At 36.6% G+C, this 24247-nt stretch overlaps 1 protein-coding gene across 12 annotated transcripts in view; it reads left to right on the forward strand.

Annotated features, from left to right (window-relative positions):
• dock10.S (dedicator of cytokinesis 10 S homeolog) overlaps nt 1-24247 on the forward strand; it is a 153407-nt gene that overhangs the window by 88301 nt on the left and 40859 nt on the right. For all 12 annotated transcript variants that reach the window (XM_041563861.1, XM_041563857.1, XM_041563860.1 and 9 more), the window contains 14 exons: nt 722-814; nt 1881-2004; nt 2248-2369; nt 5805-5888; nt 6299-6391; nt 10616-10734; nt 13363-13432; nt 15822-15935; nt 16840-16911; nt 17320-17466; nt 19891-19974; nt 20084-20180; nt 22442-22486; nt 23484-23659. In XM_041563861.1, coding sequence (XP_041419795.1) covers nt 722-814; nt 1881-2004; nt 2248-2369; nt 5805-5888; nt 6299-6391; nt 10616-10734; nt 13363-13432; nt 15822-15935; nt 16840-16911; nt 17320-17466; nt 19891-19974; nt 20084-20180; nt 22442-22486; nt 23484-23659 — 1440 coding nt within the window. The remainder of the gene's footprint in view (nt 1-721; nt 815-1880; nt 2005-2247; nt 2370-5804; nt 5889-6298; nt 6392-10615; nt 10735-13362; nt 13433-15821; nt 15936-16839; nt 16912-17319; nt 17467-19890; nt 19975-20083; nt 20181-22441; nt 22487-23483; nt 23660-24247) is intronic.

The raw sequence follows: 24247 nt of genomic DNA on the forward strand, positions 1-24247 counted from the left end.
AGTGCACCCTCTGTTGGTTATATGAAAGAATAACAGTGACTGCAATATCACACAGCGCCATCTGTTGGTTATATGAAAGAATAACAGTGACTGCAACATCACACAGCAGCCTCTGTTGGTTATATGAAAGAATAACAGTGTGCCCTCTGTTGGTTATATGAAAGAATAACAGTGACTGCAATATCACACAGCACCATCTGTTGGTTATATGAAAAAATAATAGTGCGCCCTCTGTTGGTTATATGAAAGATTAACAGTGACCGCAATATCACACAGCGCCCTCTGTTGGTTATATGAAGGCTTAACAGTGATGGCAATATCACACAGCGCCCTCTGTTGGTTATACGAAAGATTAACAGTGATGGCAATTTCACACAGCACCCTCTGCACATGGTAGTGGGACAGTGGGACAATGCACACAGTAATCCGTTTGGCAATTCTCTGTCACCATCAACTTTGCAAAGAAGTCCGGTTGTTCGCTGGGGGGGGTCGCTTTGGCGGAATGTGCGCTGGTGGGAAACAGGGCTGTAGTTGTGTCTAGGCTTATACTCGAGTCAATACGTTTTCCTAGTTTTCATAGGTAAAATTAGGTACCTCGGCTTATACTCGGGTCAGCTTATACTCGAGTATATACGGTACCTGCAAGCTGTTTATTTTCAATTTCCTTTTCCGAGATTAGAACAGCTGCAGATGAAATTCTGTTGATTTATTCCCTCATTAGTGTATATATGGAAAGCCTGGCGGTCCTTTATTTACAAGAGCTGCATATACCACAATCCTTCATCATTCCCAGAATCCAGATTTCTATGATGAGGTCAGTGTGAATTTCTGCTTTATTCGGCTTGCTACCTATAGGCTGTGTGTTTTGTGTGTGCATATGTGTTAGTGTTTGTATATGTATTTCTGCATAGAAAATATGTAAGTGTGTTACACTTGTTACAAACAGAGAAATAAAATGTAATTCAAAGATTTATTAGTTATTACAATTATTTTACTTATTTTTTTCTTATGATTCTGCATTGCCATTGCTTGGCCCACCTGGAATGGGATACATGTGCTGCATTTCCCATTCTGCATTAAATGGGTCAAATATACTTATACCTTTTTGCTGTGTCTCTGGGAAGCCGCAATTGGGTCTTGGCGTTGTCTGAGGGAAAACTATTTAATTACTAAGCAACCATTTCAGATGATAGGCAATAGCTGCCAGTTGAAATGGTTCCTGCTAAGAGTCTTGCTTTTACTTCCAAATTTTGTTGGCTCTTAGACTGTGTAATATATCACCACTATTAAGCACTTTCTGTTCCCAAAAGTTACAGTGGAAGGAATAAATCACTCCAGATATTCACACCTCCTTATATTATTCCTCATTAAATCTAATTTAAGAAAATGAATCTACATAGCATCCACATATTATATGTAAGTGCATTAACATGTGTGTAGTAGAATCAGCCATTTATAAATATTGCACCTCTGGACATTAAAAAAGTCTGTTTTTGTAATACACACTCTTTTTTAAATCTAAGAAACTTTGAACTTAAATATCGAAATTATATAGATATTAATAATAGTACGTAGTATAATAACATAGTTATTTATGTTAAAAAACATCTACAATTAAAATGTCCTATAGAGTGGCTTAAGGGCATCATTTTTATTGGAGCTATTGGATATTTAAATTTCACCCCAAAATAATTTGCAATCAGTCTATATCCATATAACTTCACCAACATACTGATCTTAGTGCTTTGTCCAAAATGTGCATTTGGGTCAAGTCAGCTCTGAGAGAATCATAGTTTTATTCGATTAGACTCAAAAATGCATGACTTCCTATCCTATGAAATTAATATAACTAAGGGGATCTGTAATATTTTACATTTCAGGTGAAAATTGAGCTCCCCACTCAGCTTCATGAGAAACATCACATTCTGTTTTCATTTCACCACGTCACCTGTGACATAAATGCAAAAGCTAATGCCAAAAAGAAAGAGGCTCTGGAAACCCCAGGTATCTTTAGAAGGATTCCGTTTAGACATTGCATATCATACCCATTTCCTTTTATTAGACATCACACTTACAGAAAATGCTGTGTATTAAATGTACAAGTTGTCACATTTTTCTCAACCATTTAACATGTACAACGACATGTTCAACAACATGTATCACCACATTTTCAAATGTAGATCACTGATTCTCAATTAATAGCTTGCACTGCTACAGTAAAGGTTTATTGTGTGCTCTTCTTTATAGTTGGGTTTGCATGGTTGCCATTATTTAAGAATGGACAGCTCACCTCGCAAGATCACTTTATTTCTGTTGCTGCAAGTTTACCTTCCAAATACTTGAGCTGTGAAGATGTTACAGCTGGGAAGGTGAGTAATAAAGAGTTGTACACTGTACCATGTTAGCCATAGATTTAAAAAAATAATATGAGGTTTTCTTCAGTGGCATAACTACCTATTAAAATAGCAAGCTCTGCAACCACAGGGGAACCCAGTGGACTGATAGGGCCCAGTAAGAACCTTGATCCCCCTGGAGTACTCTTCCCTGCACCCCACCAGTTTGATCCATGTATTTGCAGGTGCTGGTACAAGCATAGTAACACAGTGTGGAGGGGAGGGGACAGATTTTTTTTGCAAACGGCCCACATTTAGGGATGGGCGAATTTGACCTGTTTCGCTTCGCCAAAAATTCGAATTTCATTCGAAATCATTTCTTTTTGACGCGTGGCGCCATACAAGTTTATGGGCGTTAATTCCGCGCCGAAACAAGGCAAAAAAATTCACCCATCCCTACCCACATTCTCTGAAAACTTTATTACAAAAAGTGATGCTGCTGCACATTTGATTTCATTGGTTTTCCTGACAGCACAAAGTTTTGCTTACGTTGTTTAAATGTTGTGTTTTGATTCTCACATTCCCAATAAAGATTAAATGCCAGAAGTCATTAATTGCACTAGTCTGCTAATGCTGCAGATTAATCCTCTCTAAGAAATTCCTCATGTCCCATTCATCCAGACTGGATGCAGAGTAGTCAGGCAATCCTTCCTCACAAAACAAATCTGGGGCAATTTGAATTCACTTCAAATTGTAATTCATGCAATTAATTTAGATATATTGATTAAGCAATAGAAATTCTGAACCCTATTTAAAATATAAATATCTACTTAAGATGTGTAGGGGCAGATGTATGAACTATTGTTACTCTATTTTTTTAATTGTTCTCTAAAACATGCAGACACAATCCAATTATTAGCTTCTTTTCCGCCTTATTTCAAATGAAACTTTAAAGAAGTTTAAGAATAAAATTTTCACCCCAAGACTCGCATTGTGTTATAACGAATGCAAAACATAGGTATGAATTGAATTCAACAGCTTTAAGTAAGTTGTGACCAGTTGGCACAAAACAGAAAATTCACTACAAATGTGCCAGTTCCTTGAAACACTTCCCTGACTGCCAGGAAATTTTTCTATGGCACAATGCAAGTTGCCTAATATGCAGAATGGAAATATCAGAGGCAGGTGCCAAAACATTTAAAGCATCTTATGATGGTGATTGCTTCAAATTGCACATACAAGGTACAAAGTCAAAAATCGTATTCAACTAAAGTGAAGTGCATCTTTAAAGTCAGCGGTTTAGCATAATTGCACAGGAATATATTCTGATTTCCTCCGGTTTGAGTAGAAAGTTTTGTTTTAAAGGAAAACTAAAGCATAACTAAAGAAGTAGGATAAAAACATATTGGGGGTTATTTGTCAAAGTCTGAATGCTTAAAACTTGAAAAATTCTATTTTACTATAAAATCCATGGGGTACATTTACTTAGCTTGAGTGAAGGAATAGAGAAGAAAAAATACGTTTTTTTTTGGCTACTTTGACTACAACTTTGAATCGAACGATTCGAACTAATGACCGTTCGACTATTCGACCATTCAATAGTCAAAGTACTGTCTCTTTAAAAAAACTTCGACCCCCTACTTCGCCAACCTACCGAACATCAATGTTAGCCTATGGGAAGGTCCCCATAGGCTTTCTAACAATTTTCTGATTGAAGGAAAATCGTTAGATCGTTGGATTAAAATCCTTCGAATCATTCGATTCGAAGGATTTAATTGATCGTAGGAAATGCGGTAAATCTTTCGACTTCGAAGGATTTTACTTAGACGGTCGAATATCGAGGGTTAATTAACCCTCGATATTCGACCATTAGTAAATGTGCCCCCAAGTGTTTAGTTGAAAAAAACCTCGAATTTTTCGAGATTTATTATACCCCAAGGCTGCAAAAAGTCAGAATCCAAAAATCCACCATCTCAGACCTGCCGAGGTTGTATATAAGTCAATGGGAGAGGTTCCTATCGTATTTGGAAGTTTCTGTGGTCCTTCCCAAAAATCTGACTTTTTTTGGCAAAAATCAAAAAAATTGGCCTTTTTGGGGGAGAAAGCCTGAAAAAATCGAGTGATTCTGGGAAAAAATCAGAAAAATTATACGATTCGAGTTTTTAACAAAAATGTATTGTGTTTTTCTCTGATCTGATTAAATCAAGATTTTTTAAAAATAAATAAGGTCAAATTGTGGATTTTAGTTCTTTTATTAAATTAAATAATCATAAAAATGTGGATTTTGATAAATAACCCCCTATGTGTTGGGCTTCTATAACAGACCAAGGCTAATTAGTAAATAATTCAGATTATTGGTATATAGCAGCTCAGAAATTAATTCAATTAGCATCAAAATGTAATAATCAGCCCTGTAGTACCATCTTATATAGTAACATAGTAAGTAAGATTGAAAAAAGACACACGTCCATCAAGTTCAACCTTTGATATGAAAGGCAAAAAATTTTTTGCTTGATGATTTGTGACGACCCCTACTCTTAGCTTCTCATTGGCTGCTCAAAGCACACTGAGCATGTCCAGTCTCACAAGGGATGGTTCACTTATAAGTTAACTTTTAGTATGTTATAGAATAGCCAATTCTAAGCAACTTTTCAATTTGCATTCATCTTTTTTTTATAGTTTTTGAATTTTTTGCTTTCTTTTTACTCTTTCCAACTTTCCAGGGGGGGGGGGGTCACTGACCCCATCTAAAAAATAAATGCTCTGTAAGGCTACAAATGTATTGTTATTGCAACTTTTTATTACTCATCTTTCTATTCAGGCCTCTCCTATTCATATTACAGTCTCTTATTCAAATCAATGCATAGTTGCTAGGGTCATTTTGACCTTAGCAACCAGATGGCTGAAATTGCAAACTGGAGAGCTGCTGAACAGAAGGCTAAATAAGGCAAAACCTATAAGTAATAAAAAATGAAAACCAATTACAAATTGTCACAGAATACCACTCTCTACATCATACTAAAAGTTAATTTGAAGGTGAACAACCCCTTTAAAACAAATCCTGCACTACTGTGGATCATCACTACTATAGTGTTGCTAAGACATTAGTTTGGTTCATTAAGTTTTTAGCCATATTCACGCTTAGGGTTTAGTTCTCCTTTAACAGTACTGTATACTCAATGTTTGACTTGTGTGACGTGAGTGTGCTCAACCAGTTATGTTTAGCAGTGGTCAGCGTTCAACAAGAAACAAATTTAGGTTGAGGGGAGCATTTCAGTCTTACAAATTAATAAAACCTACTGAAGAAACACAGTTGATTCTAAGAGCTATGTCAATAATAAGAAATCATGTTGCTCCCAAGTTTATATTTTTTTTAATTTGCTTTGACATCATTCTTCACTTTTTATTCCTCTCTCTCTCTCTCAATTAGTAAAACCAGTTACAACCCTATAAAATGTAATGTTATTACAGGGCGGAAGTGACCTCAAATGGGTGGATGGAGGAAAATCACTGTTCAAAGTTTCAAATCTTGTTGTATCTACAGTTTATACTCAGGTAGGTGCAGCTGCTTACCCTTCCATGACTTACAGCACAGGTATGGGATTTATTATAAAAACAAGTTTGAGTCTTATGTATATCTGCCATCAGCATGTATTTATCGTATCATATTAAATATCAAGTAAATGGTGATCTCAAAAAGCAAATTAATAAAAATATTAAGAGGCGGTATTTTAAAAGAGACGCCTCCAGAAATAGAATTCACTTATTTTATAGATCCCATACCTGCAATTGTATCTAAGGCTACATTCATTGTTGTCAATATAAGAAAATGAATTCCCAACTACACTTAAAAGTTTATTGATTGATCAAATGTTAAAGAATAACAAAATGATGAATACATTTTAGTAATAATTATTCCAGATGAGGTTTGATACTAACACATAAATTATGCCTTTTTGTTTTAGGATCCTTTTCTGAATAGCTTTTTCCAGCAGTGCCAAAAACATGAAAACGACCCTTCTAATCTACCGTCATCAAACTTTATGGTCTCTTGTAAGGTACAACTTTACCTGTTAATATCTGTATTGTACTAGATGAGAAATGTGGTACAATTATTTCCCCTTCTATATTTCATCATTTTCATCATTTTCCTTGCTTAGCAAGGCTCCCCTATTATTCAAACATTGGATAAATATAAGGGGTCTCTAATATGCCTATTTATACTCTTGGTAAGAAAAGGTGCCCCTGTATATTTACATGAACAGACATAATCTACAATTCAATGCAGACTTCCTTTATTTTTGCTCTTACTTTCTCCTTCAGCTTTCTTTGCCAGTTGTCATTTCATTTACCTGTGTATTTCTCTCTTTTTACTTCTGTGTTAGCCCAACTTCAATAACAATTTACAGATATGTATAGTTTATTTATATTTTCTAGACTTTGTGTATTTCACCACTCCTTTTCTTTTCCATACCCTTTTTTCTATACTCTTCATCTTCACATATATATGCCCTTTCTATTTTTCTCTATTCTATATTACAAACTGTTTTTTTCAGATCTCCTTTTCTTACCATTCTACTCTCCCAATACCCATAATTTTAAATTAAGGAATGTCATTTGGAAATTGCAGAGCTTTGCTTTTGTATGTTCTAGTCTCTTTTGGACTTGCTCCTGATTTAACCGGTCATCAATAGAAACATTATTAGAATTGAGTCTGTTGCTCATTAGTGTTTTTCCTCTGATTTTTTCCCTGTTCTCATCAACCAATTTATCTGCCTGTAAGAGTCCCATTTCTTTTTTACTATTAACAAGTTTAAAAAAATAATGTTGGAATTTACTAGTCCTCACTGCAATATCCTTTTCATTATTTATTGTCCACTTTGTACCTTATAAAAGCTTCAGCTGTCGCAGCTAACCTGAGCTCTAACCTTTGTATCAAACCATAATTTTTATGCTTTGCAATTTCTTTCTTTGCTTACAAGAGGAATATACTCACATGTATATTTGTTAAAAAATATTTTTTCTTCTGTGTTTAAACTTGTGAAAAGTATTTCCCAGTTAATATGGATTGTATGACCTTATACTGCCGGTTATGTGCACATTTAAAATAAAGTGTCTTAGTTACTCCATATACTGTACAGATGCAGATAAACAGATACAGATATACAGATGTCTCAGCAACATAACTTCATAGGAGACCATGTTATAATCACTTTTCCTAAATCCTGACCCACAGTAGTGCTGGAGATAAATTCAGAATTACCGGTATTAGTTATTACAAAATTCAAATCAGCATGTTTCCTAGAAAGTTCCTGAACTACCTAAAATAAAAAGTCATTTAGAATGTTTACAGATCTGTTAGCTTTTTTTCCTGGATAATTGAAGTCACCCACTATAAAAGCTTGAACTTAACTTTAAAGGGATACTGTCATGGGAATTTTTTTTTTCCAAAATGCATCAGTTAATAGTGCTGCTCCAGTAGAATTCTGCACTGAAATCTGTTTCTCAAAAGAGCAAACAAATTGTTTTACATTTAATTTTGAAATCTGACATATTGTCACTTTTCCAGCTGCCCCTAATCATGTGACCTGTGCTCTGATAAACTTCAGAGAAACGTCACTCTTTAATGCTGTACTGCAAGTTGGAGTGATATCACCTCCCTCCTTTTCCCCCTAGCAGCCTAACAACAGAACAATGGGAAGGGAACCAGATAGCAGCTCTCTAACACCAGATAACAGCTGCCTGATAGATCTAAGAGCGGCACTCAATAGTAAAATCCAGGTCTCACTGCAACACATTCAGTTACATTGAGTAGGAGAAACAACAGCCTGCCAGAAAGCAGTTCCATCCTGAAGTGCTGGCTCTTTCTGAAAGCACATGACCAGGCAAAATGACCTGAGATGGCTGCCTACACACCAATATCACAACTAAGAATAAAAAATACACGTGCTGGTTCAGGAATGAAATTTTAGTGTAAACAGTGTAATTTAGAAATAAATACTATACATTTAAGCAAAGCTAACATCTTTATCCATAGTGTTTCTTTTCTACACCCACCCCATTGCTATCCTTGGTAATTTCTTTATAATCTATAATATATTACATACATACATATTTATATATTTTAGATTTGGTAGCTCTTTACAGCATTCTCATGCACTTCAAATGTATCAGTAATAGAATATGAATATTTCAAATAGTGCACATAAAAATAGGTTCTGAATAGTTAAACTTTCCATTCTTGCATGCTACTTAATTTTTTTTAACCTTTTCACCTATAAATATGACATCAGAGGCATAATATCAATGAAATCAATGCACAAGCCATGAGGCAGTGAGCCAGGTTTTAGTCAGAAGAGCCACATATATTGCTCTTCTGACAGATTCCTGTTAGGGTTGTGGTAAAATGAATGAAGTTTTTCATACTTTATATAATTTACTGTGCATATAATTGCATAGTCATTCTGAACTCAGTCTATAATAATAAATAAACAGTAGAAGTTCTTTAAACTAAAGAACATCTTTATTTTTAGTGATTGTGTTTAGTAAGTTAAGTCTGCCAATAATATTTAATAGCAATGATGTGTCTTGTTTGATTCTGTGTTGGATGGTCTGCAGACATATATTTCTGATCCAAAGATTTCTGGGTAAAAACTGCCAAGTCATAAGTTTTAGAATTTTGGTTTTCCATGCTGAAATGTCATATATTTCTGAATAATGTTTTTTCTTCTACCACTTTTAGGGGCCTATTTTTTACACAAGTATCTAAAAAAATGGTGGCTTTTCTATATTTCTTAAAAACTCACAAGATTTGATTTCACCAAAATTCAAATTTATGAGGAATTTCTTTTCTACATTTAAATTTTTGAAAATATAATAAAAAAGTTTGAGTTTTTATGCAAATTTTAATTGTTGTAAACATTCATATTAGATCCTTGATAAATCACCCTGGCTGTAAAAACCACGAAAACCTCTAATGCCAAAATTCACCAAGTTAAAGTTGGCAAAGTCAATGGTAACTGATCTTATTGGAGTGCTTTTAATCATTTGGGTCTATTAGAGGTTGACAAATTTTTTTCCCTATGAATTGTCCAAAAAAAACGTATTTATAGAGGATTTAGAGATATTCAAATTTTTTTTTTTTTTTTTTTTTTTTTTTGGAATTCTCTCGACCCCTGCCTCTACGGGGCAAATTCACTAACCTGCGGAGTTGCGCTGGCTTCACCACACTTGGCCAGGCAAAGTTTCGCCAGGGCACCGCTAATTCACTAAAATCCGAAGTTGCGCTCAGGGAGGCGAATGGTAGCGAAGTTGCGCAAGAGTTAATTTGTCAAGGAAAGCGAAGTTACACGATGCCTAATTTGCATAAGGCACCAAGTTAAAGTACAATGGACGTATATGTAGCAGCAAATACATTACACTACACAAGCCTGGGAAAGCTTCATAAAATAAAATAGAGTTTGTTATATTGCCCTATACATGCGCCCACTGTATAGTTTAGGTGCCATATGTTAGGAAATGTAGGGGGGGAAGGAGGGTACCCCCAAAAACATTTACAATCTTTTTCAGCCTATCACCCTTAAAAAAGGAAATGACGCCAGCGTTTTTTTGGGACTTAGAAAAAATTTCAACTTTTTTTGAAGCAATCCCTATCTACTCTATTGCACTTCGCCTGGTCTGAGGTGGCGAAGGCAAATCTGGCGCAAGAGGTAACGTTCAGTAAAATGTGCAAGTTAGTGAATTAGCGTAGTTACGTCCCATCGTCATAGCGCAATTTTGCCTGGCGTAAGGGTGCGAAGTAGCGCTAGAGTAGGTCCACTTCGATAGCGAATTTACACCAGTACCCGTTAGTAAATCGGCGAAGTAGCGAAATGACATCACGCTGGTGAATTTGCGCTAGCGTGAGCCCCTTAGTGAATTTGCCCCTACATCTCCTGTCATAGGTAACATTATTAATGATAATGTCTTTGTTTTCCTTTGAGTTCATGGGATTTGTATATTTTTCCTTAAATGAAAATCTAGTGGGTTGTCTAGTAACATGGACAAAATGTTCACCAGTCCAGTATGTATTTCCTAAAAGTTTTTGCCAAGATTTAAATAGGCATGGGTGTATGTGAGAAGATGCCTTAAACTCAGTTTGATAACTTTTGTTGCTGCTTTTAATAGAGAGTTAGCCCTAAACATAATTCAATGTAATGTATCATTCATAATAATATAACTAGCAAGTATAACAATATATTAAATTTAAATTTTGATACATAATGCATTTCTCTTTTTTTCAGAATCTTCTGAAAATTGAGAAGATCCATGTCATCGTAAATTTTCTGCCTGTTCTGTTGAATCAAATAATTCATATGCTAACACAGAGTAATGTCGATGATCTTGTTACTCTTACAACCAGGTAATGCAATTTAATATTGTTATAAAAGGAACAGTAACATCAAAACATGAAAGTGTTTTAAAGTTATACAAATGTAATGCAGTGTTGCGCTGCACTGGAAAAACTGGTGTGTTTGCTTCAGAAACACTACTATTGTTTATATAAATAAGCTGCTGTGTAGCAATGGGGGCAGCCATTCAAAGGAGAAAAGTCTCAGGTTACACAGCAGATAAGCTCTGTAGAACATAATGGTTTTATCTGTTATACACTATTTAACCTGTGCCATATAGCCTTTTTACAAGTTCTGCCATTACTACACGGTGGCTTGTTTATATGAACTATAGTAGTGTTTCTGAAGCAAACACTCCAGTTTTACCAGTGCAGGGCAGCAGTACATGATATTTGCATTACTTTAAAACATTTTCATTATTTGGTGTTACTGTTCCTTTAACACTTTATAATCAAGATGGATCCACACAAGATGAGATAGTAACACTCTCCTGACAGTACTTTAATCAATGAAGAAGAAATCCAGTAGCACTCTGAAGTTAATGCAAAAATCTTATACATACAAAACAAGGGCAACATTTCGGCCCTTCTGGACCCTTTATCAACTAGGCTTGATAAAGGGTCCAGAACGGCCCAAAACGTTGCCCTTGTTTTGTATGTATATGGGCTAAATAAATCACTAAAGATTTTTGCATCAACTTTAGAGTGCTACTGGATTTCATATTCTGGATGTATCAGTTGACCCAAAAAGCAGGTGAGGGTCTTCCAGTTTAGCACCTGAAACCTACACAGGTATTACTAATGAGGGTTGAGCGCTTCTTATTAAGATTATAGTCATTTCATCAATGTCCAGTTCAGTAGAATGTTCAAAGCAGTCTAATTCCATTCTGTGTGTAGCACTATAGTAAACTGAGTGCACCGTCCTCTACTATGAGCTCCACTCCCAATACTGTGCTCCAGAAGAGATCTTAGTTCTTAAAGTGTAAGCCCTCGCAAACGGTGTGGAGGCAGGGTATAGTATAACTGTAACTTGGGGCAGGGTACATTAATTGGGTGCCAGTGGTTCTTATCACCACAGTGGACAGTGGATAGGCATATACTCACAGCACCTTTGGACAGTATCAGTCCCCGCAGGGAAGAGAACATGTACAGCAGCAAGGACTCGGGGTACACCCAGCTTTCAGTCGTTTCCCTAAGTGGAACCTGAGGAGAACCTCACATCCCTAGGTCTGTACACTTATTCCCTTCTTCTGGGCAATTGGTACCCGGATCATAATCCCACTCACAATCCTTGGAGGAGCTTCATGCTGCTCAGCTAAATAGCCTGTCTATCTGTCACTCCTAGAGTGACCTCTTAATGTGAGTAGCCTATCCTTACTAGACCTGACCTGTCTAGGTTCTACTGTAGCTCTGCTGGCCTGCTTGGGCCAGAGCTAGCACAAAATGGACCCTGAGCACATGGCTGTCCAAGACTTTATACTTTAGTACAGTGCCATCTACTGGGCACTGTAGGAACACCATGGGGCATAGCTTTAAGCAGGATAAGGAAACAGGTCCCCCTCCTAACTGTATTTTAGGACCCAGTTAGGTGTCTATTATTTCTCTATATTTTAAAATTGTATTTTACAAATTATTGTATACATCGTGCAAAGTTTTGTTAAGCCTGTGATTAACTGTAATGTTCAGCTGTCAAGGAAGGGCAGTGTGGAAACAAGGTCACTTCTATAGAATTATTTTATATAATTTTATTTATGGATATATACAATTCCAATGCAGATCAGATGTGCTGATATCAAAAATCATTCAAAGCATCCATCCTTAGAAGATATTTCACTTCATTTACAGAATCTATGTCTACAGGAGGAGATCCGATATAGATCTGGAAGTAGGACCCAAAAGAATAGGAATAATTTTATGAAAAATTTGGCCTTTATTTAAATTCTGTGGATGCAAAGAATAGTCACTTAATACATAAGTTTATGGGCAATAACTGTAAAGTCTTTACACTTTCTGAAGGGATAAATTCATATATTCAGATTTCATTTCACACCATTTTATTTGCTGTTTTATGTATTACTGAGCAGAGAGAAATTGGTTTTATACTTGTTTTGCACTGGGGATCATTTATCAACACTGGGCAAATTTGCCCATGGGCAGTTACCCATGGCAACCAAATTGCTGCATTCATTGTTCTACTTGCAGCTGGCTCTAAAAAGATAATCACAGATTGGTTGGCCGGTGTTAATAAATGAGCCACACTGCTGCTTACAGTCGAGTCTGATTTGCCATTTGTATCATTTTCTAATCTTAAAATGTCATATTTGCTTTGTGTATTCATCAAAGTGATGCTAATTGTCTATTATGCATTCAAAGCAGTTGTTCCATATGTGTGTGTTCATGCATGCGTGTGTGTGTAAACTATGCCATATAGAGTTACTTGCAGTATATCCCAAAACAAAGAAATTCCCAAAACCCATACAGTTCATATGCCATACGATCAGTTTTTTTTATTTTAAGGGAGTTTGTACTGTTACATTCAGATATTTTTAGGAAAAAGATATATGTTATTAATCTATAGCAATCACAAACCAATGTAAGATACTGTAAGTTGTGGTTACATATTGATTTGCTTCTTTTTAGGGTAATAATTGACATTGTTGCCAAATGCCATGAAGAACAGATGGAGCAGTATGTGCAGTCTTACGTTAAGGTACAGCATCTCATTCATTTCACTTGGAAACAATAGGAAGGGAAAGAAAGAAATGGATATGGACAGGGTAAAGGCTACTTGTAACAGGTGTCTTCATTGTGTTGTGTTCACAGCTTTCTGGTTGTTGTAAAGTCAGAAAATTACCCAATGTTGTACAAAAAAGCTAATCTAAACAAATTTCCAATATTGTAACCTTTCCGACAATTATTAAACATTTCAGTGTTTTTAAAGGACAAAGAAAGTCTAAAAAGAATAAGGCTAGAAATGCTGTATTTTGTATACTAAATATAAACATGAAGTTACTGCACCACAAGCCTAATCAAACAAATAATTTATGCTTTCAAAGTAGGCCACAGGGGGCTGTCATCTTGTAACTTTGTTAAACATATTTGCGTGACCCTGACCCTGCACATGCTCAGTGTGGTCTGGGCTGCTTAGGGATCGTCATAAGCAAAGCTGCTTGAGTTCTGCATGGCTGGGAAGTAAGGCGGGGGCTCCCCCTGCTGTTCATAAGTATGATTGTTTCCCTGCTCAGCAGTTAGGGACCATCTGACAATTCCTATCCACGGCAGTAAATGAAGTGAGAATTTCACTGCATACAGTCAGGTTTCTTATAAAAACGGTACACATTTTTTAATTAAAGTATATTGGAGATAGGTTTGTTTTTCATTAAAGAAAGTAAAAATGGGATTTTATTTTTTTTCCTTTCCTTGTCCTTTAAAGTTATTTGTAAAAAAATATTTCTGTTGAAAGCAGCATTAGCGTAAATCCTGGTTGTTCCTTTTTAAACAATGTTGCAAAAGCCTTAAAGCGTTAGTGACACGTTCCTATAAAAATCATAGGAACATGTCCATATCAAAAAGGTGATGCACGCTAAATATTTTCATCTAAAGGCCCCCAAAGCCGCCCCAAAATGCTTTGTGAAGCCAACCCTCTGACACTGCTAACTGGTCTTCCATAGTTGTTTCAGTCACGTTGGGCTGGGGGTGGAGTGACCCTTCCATAGACTGAAGTCCATTTTTTATTTCTAATTAGCCGATAGAAGGATCACGCTGCCCCCAGCCCAGCATGACTAAAACAATGCAGAAGATCCATTAACAGTGTCGGGGGGTCTTGCTTTTTACAAATAACCTTGAAAGCACTGAAAAGTTTTAATAATTGTTGGAATTGTTGTATTGGAAATTTGCTTAGTTTTTTTCTCATATTAGACACATTTTGGGGTTGACATCCACTTTAATCAGTAATAGTATTTTTGAAGCACCAGCACATTCTGCACTGCTGTACAATGGAAGGGTATATACATGAATTATACAAATTACATTGTAAAGCATGACTTTTATCATGTATATAGAATTGTTAAATACAGATGTAGCACACGCGGGGGGGGGCTTTGGGGAGGCTTTTAGAGGAAAAATATTCAGGGTGCAGGACCTCCTTGATACAGGCATGTTCCTATGATTTCTAAAGGAATGTGTCATTATCGCTTTAAGGTGGCCATATAGATCCAATCCTTTGGCGAGGTCACCAAACGAGAGGATCTTTCCCCCAGTATGCCCACCAAAGGCAGGGCAATATCGTGTCAATCTAATTGTTCAGCCCTCAGATTACAACGATGGGAATGGATGCTGGCCAGATTTCGGTTGGTGAAGCCCATCAGAGAGGCCCCATTCATGGACAGATAAGCTACTGAATTGGTCTAAAGGACCCGAATCAGAAGCTTACATCTGCCAGTGTATGGCCACCTATAGTTCTCCAACAAAGACAGGTCTGTTAATCATCTGCTTTGTCTTAGGTGGCCATACTCGGAGAGATCCGCTCGTTTGGCGTTGTCGCCAAACGAGCGGATCTCTCTCCGATATGCCCACCTTGGGCAATATCGGGCTCATCCGATCGTGGGCCCTAGGGTCCACGATCGGATCCTAACGAATGGGAATGGGCGGTCGGATCGCGGGACCGCATCAACGAACAGATGCGGCCGCGATCCGATGGGATTTTTTGTCCCATCCGATCGAGATCTGGCCGACTTTCGGCCAGATCTCAATCGGGGAAGCCCGTCTGGGGGGCCCCATACATGGGCCAATAAGCTGCCGACTTGGTCTGTCGGCAGCTTTTATCGGCCCGTGTATGGGTGAGTCTGAGCCATCAGGGCAGAGAACAGCAAGACATCTACTGTACAAATAACTTAAGAACCACAGAAATTTTGTAATGAATTTATATTGCAAAGTTGTTTAGATCTCTGTTTTCTTTTATTAGGCAAAAACTTATGTTTTGCTTGACATTCCTTTTAATAATAATAACAATAATTATAATAATAATTGTAATAACTGTTGTACATCTCTGTTACACCATAAATGCATTATGAATATTACGATTTTTCTTTATTCCATAGTATGTGTTTAAACAAAAATCGTATGGGGATCAAACAGTCCACGAAGAACTGGCTAAGGGTGTCACAAATCTCTTAAAATCAAATGATCAAGATACAATCAAGAAAGTGTTAAAGGTAAATGACATATCACGTGTGACTGTTGTATCTAATGTTTCATTGGATAAGATCTAGAATCATAAGAGGGTTCATTCCATCCAGATTTTCTATCCAGATTTTGTAGGTATGTTTCACCCAGGGGGTCAATGTTTATTGCAGTCACTCATATTGTCCTCTTCCATCACTATGTTTTTTGATCTTCTGAGAAAATTAGAAAACTTGAACACTGTGGCTATTTATCAAAGTCCAAATTTATCTCAATATTTTCTGCTAAAAACTCTGATCAAATCCGCTCGGTTTTTACCCTTATTTATTTTTACTTTTTCCCAAAAATTTGCTTTGCGGGATAAAATCAGATTTTCACTATTTTTTGGATTTTTTATCCAATTTCCAAGATTTTTTTGGATTTCTCATCCGATTTTCACGATTTTTGTGGAATTTTCAACCGAAAACTTCGGGGTATTGCACGAAACCCAAGGCACATGAAAAAATCACTGGGACTTCTCCCATTGACTTATATGCAACCTCGACAGGTCTGAGATGCTGGATTTTCAGATTTTCAGATTCTGACTTTTCCATCCTTGGGGTTTAATAAATTCTGAAAAATGTGTGATTTTTTTAAAAGTCCAATTTCATAAATTTTTTTTCGTGATTTTTGCATTCAGAGTTTAGTAAATAACCCCCAGTGTTGTCTACTATACAGTTCATGGATTGGGGGCATGCCTCTAGTAAATATTTTATAATTCCACATTGGTAAGGCAAGCACAGTTTGCTCCAAAATTACATATATATTTCTTGTTCAATATAAACATGTTATCCCAATCTTGCAATTTTCAGAATAACTTCTTTCCAGCCATGTATATTTTTTTCCTATTTATATGTATTCCTATTAGCAGTAACATTATGTTTATTATTTAAACAGCATTCCTGGTTCTTCTTTGAAATCATTCTGAAATCTATGGCTCAGCATCTCTATGACAACAATATGCTACAGGTAATTCTTTCCTTTTTGGTCAATTAGTAATTTGTGTCGGCATTATAAAAGTGAATATATTATGTACCTGTTCACTTAATAGACTGGGGTTATAGCTCTGACCGCCTGCCAAATACAACTTAGCAAGTTCTACCACTATCAAGGCAGTGCTTGCAGAGTTAGAAAGTCAAATTTCAGAGTCTTTAAAGACAAATAGTTGAATAAATATTTAAGAAAAAAACAGTGTTTCTTTTTAAAAGCATTTTGATTACAGCATGTCTTCTTAAATCTGGCATTTAGCTGAGCTGACATTTTATCTGAACGTCGGAACATTTGATGACTTTATGATGCATTGTTTCTAAAACGTTAAAAGTGATGGAAAGGGCAATCTATTGCTATTAAAGGAAACTTTTTTGCTATTATTTGAAGGTTCAGCGCACAAAGAGGTTTCCTGAAACATTCCTCACTGAGCTGGAATTACTGGTAATGGGCTTCTCTGACCATATTATCTGGAAATACAGGGATGCTTTGGAAGAAACCAGAAAAGCAAATCTGAGTGTTGCCTCTTTTCTTAAGGTAATGTGGGGACTTTGTTGAACAGAGAATACAGTAACTCAATACAATGCAATACCTTTGGAGTTTTCGCGTGAAAATTCCAGAAAAAAATTGAAAAACCTGAAAATCGGATGAAAAAAAAGTGAAAATCAGATTTTTACCCGCAAAGCAAATTTTCGAGAAAGTGTAATAATAAATAAGCGTAAAAAACCTAAGCAGATTTTACTAAAAAAACTTACTAGAAAAAAATGAAGTTTTAATAAATAACCCCCTTAATATTTGTACTTGAATGAAGAACTGAATTAAGGAAATGTTATAAAAAGTAGTGGTAAATGGAACATTTTGTGGGTTATTTATTAAAACTAGATTTTTTTTCTAGTTGAGTTTCTTAAGTGAAAAAACTTAAACCTCAAATATTTCGAAATTTATTGTGCCCTAAAGATGCTAAAAGTCTGAATCCGAAAGTACTCCATCTAAAACCTCACAGTCCAGTGAGTATCCGCACTCCAAGGCAACCGTTATTTTGGCATATATAGCCAGAGTGCATGGTTAAAATATATATAACCATGTATTCAAGGAACCAGCACTCCCATATAAAACTTCAATTGTTTATTGTGTTGTACCAATGTCCAACTTTTTGGTCCTTGTTAGGACTTTTCTCAAGTATTATACAAAACCGTTTTGACCAATCTTAAATAACATTACATGATCAAATTCTCCAATCAGTGCCCAACATTCAAATCCATATATATATATATATATATATATATATATATATATATATATATATATATATATATATATATATTAATATAAGGCAAATACCAACTAGTGAGGTAGAGCATAAGCTACACTGGACCCTCTTTCAACAGGATGGTCTTTTGCTAAGTGAAAAGGGCATGTGAGGGTGTTATTGAACTATACCTCCAAGAACTATAGAATGCCAAGGTTCTTGCAAAAAAAAAAAAAAAATAACAAAAGGCTTTATTCAATATAAAGTGCCACAGGGCTGATAATACACACATGCATGAGGTAGATACATGCCAGGTACAGTCACAGGTGTAGCAGATACAGACAGAATGGCACCACTGAAGCACCTTCCAGGTTGTCAGTACCTCATGTGGTCCAGATCCCCTAGAGTAAAGTGGAACAGGGATAGAACAATAACCTAATTCCCCTGTTAGTACAGTGGTCCCTTCACTACAGGTAAGCAGGGCCTTGGGGAGAGCTACTCCTGTCTATCCTCCTTGTTGGCACTTAAATGCTACTCTTGCTACCTAATGCTCACTGACATCCTAGAGAGTGCTATAACAGTGGCTGTTCTGCACACATGTTCATGGGGTCCCTGTTCCCCAACTTCTCTAAAGGGATTGTTCCTTTAGGGCCTAACAGTTCAGGAGGCCTTGTTGACTCCAGGTAAAAAGGAACATCTACCCAGATCAACTGCTGCAGGCCTAAGAGGAAGGACCTCCCCCTGCCAAGCACTATGTTAGGGAGGCAGGAAATGGTCATCAAACTAAGGGGCAAATTCACTAACCTGCCGCCTTCGCTCACATCACAACACTTCGCCAGGCATAGATTCGCCAGGACAACGCTAATTCACTAAAATCCGAAGTTGCGTCCAGGGCACCAAACTGTGGCGAAGTTGCACTAGCGACGTTACTGCGCGAAGCGAAGTTGTACTAGCATTGGCTAATTTGCATACGGCGTGAAGTTAAAGTTGAATGGACATATATGTTGCAGCAAATACATTACACTACACAAACCCAGGGAACCTTTATAAAATAAAATAATGTTGTTATATTGCCCTACACATGTACCCACTGTATAGTTTATGTGCCTTATGTTTGAAAATATATGGGGGAGCCCGGTTACCCCAAAAAAAGGTTACAGACTTTTGCAGCCTATCACCCTGAAAAAGTAAAAGACGAAGGCAAGTCTGGCGGAACAGGTAACAGGTGGCGTAAGAGTACAAAGTAGCTCTAGAGTCTTATCTCCTTCGCTACCGAAGTTACGCCTGCACCCGTTAGTAAATCGGGGAAGTCCCAAAATGACTTCACTCGAATTTCCGCTAAGGTTAGTCACTTCGCCCTTAAGTGATTTTCCCCCTATGGGCCAATGAACGGGGTATGCAAAATAAGTAGAAATGTTTCCTTGGGTTTTTACCCAGCAGCGAGGAAATAAAGTACTGGTAGGGAATGAAGCCATAGGGGCCATGATCATATGGGTCCCTACATATATATGCATATAGGTAATTTTTTATCTTTCACACCTACATCGCAGCATAGACATCTATGTAAGTGTGTTCCCTCTCCCTTGCACCTGCTATACTGATAAATACTGTTCCATTTATATGTTGTTGGCTATGTTCTTTCAGCTATTAATAAACAACAAAAATTATAGTATTTTGAAAAAGATAACCATCGATTATTTTCTTTTTTTTAGCGCTGTTTGACTTTTATGAATCGTGGCTTTGTGTTTAAGGTGATCAGTTGCTATGTTGGTATGTTCAGTCCAGGAGATCATAGGGTAAGTAATTACAATTTATTGCTACAAGTGTATAGAATAATTTGAAATTTCTCTCTGGTTGCATTGACTGCTGAGTATTAATATATGCCTTTAAATATATTCTTTTTAGATCTTGTTCCAGTACAAATTTGAGTTTCTCCAGGAAGTGTGCAACCATGAGCATTTTGTTCCTCTCTGTCTACCTATACGTTCTGAAAACATTCCAGGTAGTACTTGTCACAACCCGAGCACCTAATGATAAATGATCTGGGAGTGACCTCTGCTGGGGCTAGGTGTACATGGGAAGGGATCATTCAACAACTGACTAGCCAGGATAATAATAATAATAATTATTTAAATAATAGTATTCAAGTGTATTCTAAATAATATGCAAGCATAAATATAGATCCCAATCTCCAAGTGATCTATTTAATCAAAGCATTAAGGTGGTCAAAAGAAGATTGCATACTTTTTTTTATTATCTAAGCTATTTAAGCTTTATTTTATACATTTACATTCATGCCATTGTGGTCCTCAAATCCTATTTTTACATATATGTCATTATAATATAAGCCCTAAAAAGAGTTTTCTGGGGATCCCTGTAACGCCTAGCTATAGCATTGTAGCCAAAGATAGGTGGTGAATAAATTCCTTGTTTGTAGGGATGAGCCAATTTTTTCACTGAGTTTTGCTGCGGAAATGACGCCCATAGGGGCAAATTCACTAACCTGCGGAGTTGTGCTACACCGCCTTTGCCGCACTTCGCCAGGCGTAGTTTCGCCAGCGCTACGCAAATTCACTAAAATATCAAGTTGCACTCAGGGAGTCAAACGGTTGCAAAGTTCGCTACCGTTACTTCACCAGGCAAAGCGAAGTTACAGTAGCGATGCCTAATTTGCATATGGCGTGAAGTTAAAGTCCAATGGATGTATATGTAGCAGCAACTGCATTACACTACACAAGCCCATGAAACCTTTAAAAAATAAAATGAAGGTGTTCTATTGCCCTACACATGTGTACACTGTATCGTTGAGTTGCCATATGTTAGGAAATGTAAGGGGGAAGGAGGGACCCCCCAAAAAATTTTAAATCTTTTTCAGTCTATCACCCTTAAAAAAGTAAAAGACGCCAGCGTTTTTTTGGGACTTAGAAAAAATTGAAACTTTTTTTGAAGCAAGCCCTATCTACTCTATTGCACTTCGCCTGGTCTGAGCTGGCGAAGGCAAGTCTGGTGCAAGAGGCAAGGTTCAGTAAAATGCGCAAGTTAGTGAATTAGCGTAGTCCCTTCGCCATAGCGCAACTTCGCCTGGGTGTGAAGTAGCGCTAGAGTAGGTCCACCTCGCAAGCGAATTTACGCCAGCACCCGTTAGTAAATCGGTGAAGTAATGAAATGACGTCACGCTGGTGAATTTGCTCTAGCGTTAGCCGCTTTGCACTTTAGTAAATTTGCACCAAAGACTCCAATGGGACAAAAAAATGTTGTGCGTCAAAAAAAGATTGTTGGCCATAGACTAATGCTTTCGGCGAATTTTTGGCAAAAAAAATGGGTTAAATTCGCCAATCCCTACTTGTTTGTTATTGTCTTACCCATAGTATTTTTCCAGAGCTCTGAAAATATATTAGTCACAAGCAGTGACATGACCTATAAACTTCCTGATCTGAGAACTACTATAAATGGGCATCCATAACCTTGCTTGGTCCCAGAGGACAGTTATTTATAAAATGTATTATTATTTGGATATTGCCTTGCTTTTCTGTTATTTTTTTTTTATTACAAAGTGAACTTTGGGTATAAGTAGATTTACTAGACTCTTACTTACAGTAGTTCATATAAGAAATGTTCCTCATAGCCAAGCTAATTTATTTTAGTCTGTGTGTGTGTACAAAGATTATACCGTGCATCCTTTAAGAACCAATGTACACAGTGGCGGAACTAGATGTTACTGGCCCCACAGTAAATTCATTTTAGGGCCCAACATAACCAGAGGTTGTCCTGTTTTACCAATATATGTTTAAATTGCCTTATGGCTTATGGCTCATGAGGAACACCTGTCCTCAAACCTGGGATACAAAAGTGTTGCAACTGGCATCCAACCATTGAACATAATGCAGAGCAACCTTTCCTTCTATAAGGCTGAAACTCAGATCTGTCCAACTGAGCACAAAACACAGTTTCACTTAGTACTGCAGCTCTATCACATTACATGCTGCACTCTCCCTCTGTCTGTAACCCTGTGCATTCAGCTCCAAAGTCAGGCACTTCCCTGGGTCCTCCCAGCCAATCGGATTGCTCTCCAGCCTGTAACCGGGCTGGATGATGTCACAGACAGAAAAACAGGGCAAGGACCTGTCTGATCACATAAATTAATACTTTTATTAGATGTAGTTTTTTTCTGTGAAAAAAATATATTGCTTTCTCATTATATAAATATTCTAAAACTGCTTTTGTCTGTTTATTTTCCTTCCTGATTTTGGATACTGATTAAAGACACAGTTTCACCATCAGACTCCACTAAAGCATTGCAAGCATCAGGTATTCACAACAATGTTATTTTATTATTTTTATCTATTATGCTTTTGGTGGAAATCATAAACTATGTTAGGGCGTTATACATTTATATTGCAGATAAGCAGTTGTTACTATCATTTTTACAGTATTGTTTTGAATGTGACTTTGATTGGAAGAAAGGGTTCTTGAACAGTATCGTTTAATTAATAGCCTATATCATGCTATATAACGGTGATCTGCAATCTTCCGTGTTTCCATTTCTTTTTTGTATTTATTTCAAGCAACTGCGGTGGAAGTACTACAGCTTACAAATCAAATGCTGCAGTGTTCTTAATAATCTGAGACAAATGGTTAAAACATGATTCTTTTTTATGTGTATTATAGGGCAGCCACTTCAGTGTAGCTAAAATGCTACGGGGTTGATATTCAGATTGTACATGCATAAATGAGAATGTTTAGGGCTCACCGCTAGACCTTTTATTTTTACTAATTCGAATTGTGATGTGTGACACATGTGAACCAGATGAGTGAATACATGATGGTCTGTAAAAACATATATATATATATATATATATATATATATATATATATATATATATATATATATATATATATATATATATATATATATATATATATATATATATATATATATATCATGTATTATTAGCCTTGCGTACAGTATTCCAGAGCTGTAAACCATGTCCACCAAACTGGACAGGCCAATATAGCTAATAACAAGGTCACAGAAACAATATAGGAAAACATTGATGTATCAGTCATTTAACCATAGCTTCAAGAGTTCAAATAGCCTTTCATCCCAATATTTTACCCTAATTGAGCTCAAATATGGTATCCTAGGCATATCATCCAAGATGGCAATAGCCTCTTAAAATGAATACACAAAAGCAGCGGTTAAGCCTTGGATACCGTGGTCATGTCTGTTTAAGTATAAGAAAATTAGTGAAATGGTATTTTTTATTATTATTATTATAATAGTGTTATTCTGTTTTTCATCAAGACATGCCAGAGTATACTTTAACTGATGATTTCTGCCGAAAGCACTTCCTTATTGGCATACTCCTTAGGGAGGTCGGACTAGCTCTGCAAGAAGATCAGGACATCAGACACCTTGCTTTGGCTGCCCTCCGGAACCTGATGGCAAAGCATTCTTTTGATGATCGATATGCAGACAAGGTAATATTATATTTTGTATCCCAATATACAGAATATACAGACCTAATATAGAAAAACATATAAGGGTTCATTACATAGTAATTGAGAGACAGGGCACAAAAACAAGCACAAGCTAACATGTTTTCTACACTTTGCCCACAGTGAGTGCTTGTTTTTGCACTCCAGAATGAATACAGCACTGCCTGCATTTAGCAGCTCTGTATTCATGAGTGGCAGGCAGCAGAAGAAATGTAGGTGTCCCTACCTGATGAATCCAAACCTAACCTAAGGCCTAGTTAACCTTTGAACGCTGGTTTCACATCTTTTTCTTTCTATTCTCCTTATAAGTATTTAGAAGCAGTAAACATGTTTTTGTCTTTTTGATAAGAGCTATGTGCGAAAGACCTGCGCTCATACCCACTTCCTAGCTTGTACACTTGTAGCTTGTATAATTTAGTAGGGAAACAGAGTGCCTGTTTATCCCTAGCATGCACACCTGGGCCATATTAAAATGACGCCCACATTATAATTTCACTTAAGTCACGATTGTCATGATGTCTGAAAAAAAATAACTTGAAATAAATATTCATTATAAACACTGGTTTGTGT

This window comes from Xenopus laevis, chromosome 5S (assembly GCF_017654675.1).
Source record: "Xenopus laevis strain J_2021 chromosome 5S, Xenopus_laevis_v10.1, whole genome shotgun sequence".
Lineage (NCBI taxonomy): Eukaryota > Metazoa > Chordata > Amphibia > Anura > Pipidae > Xenopus > Xenopus laevis.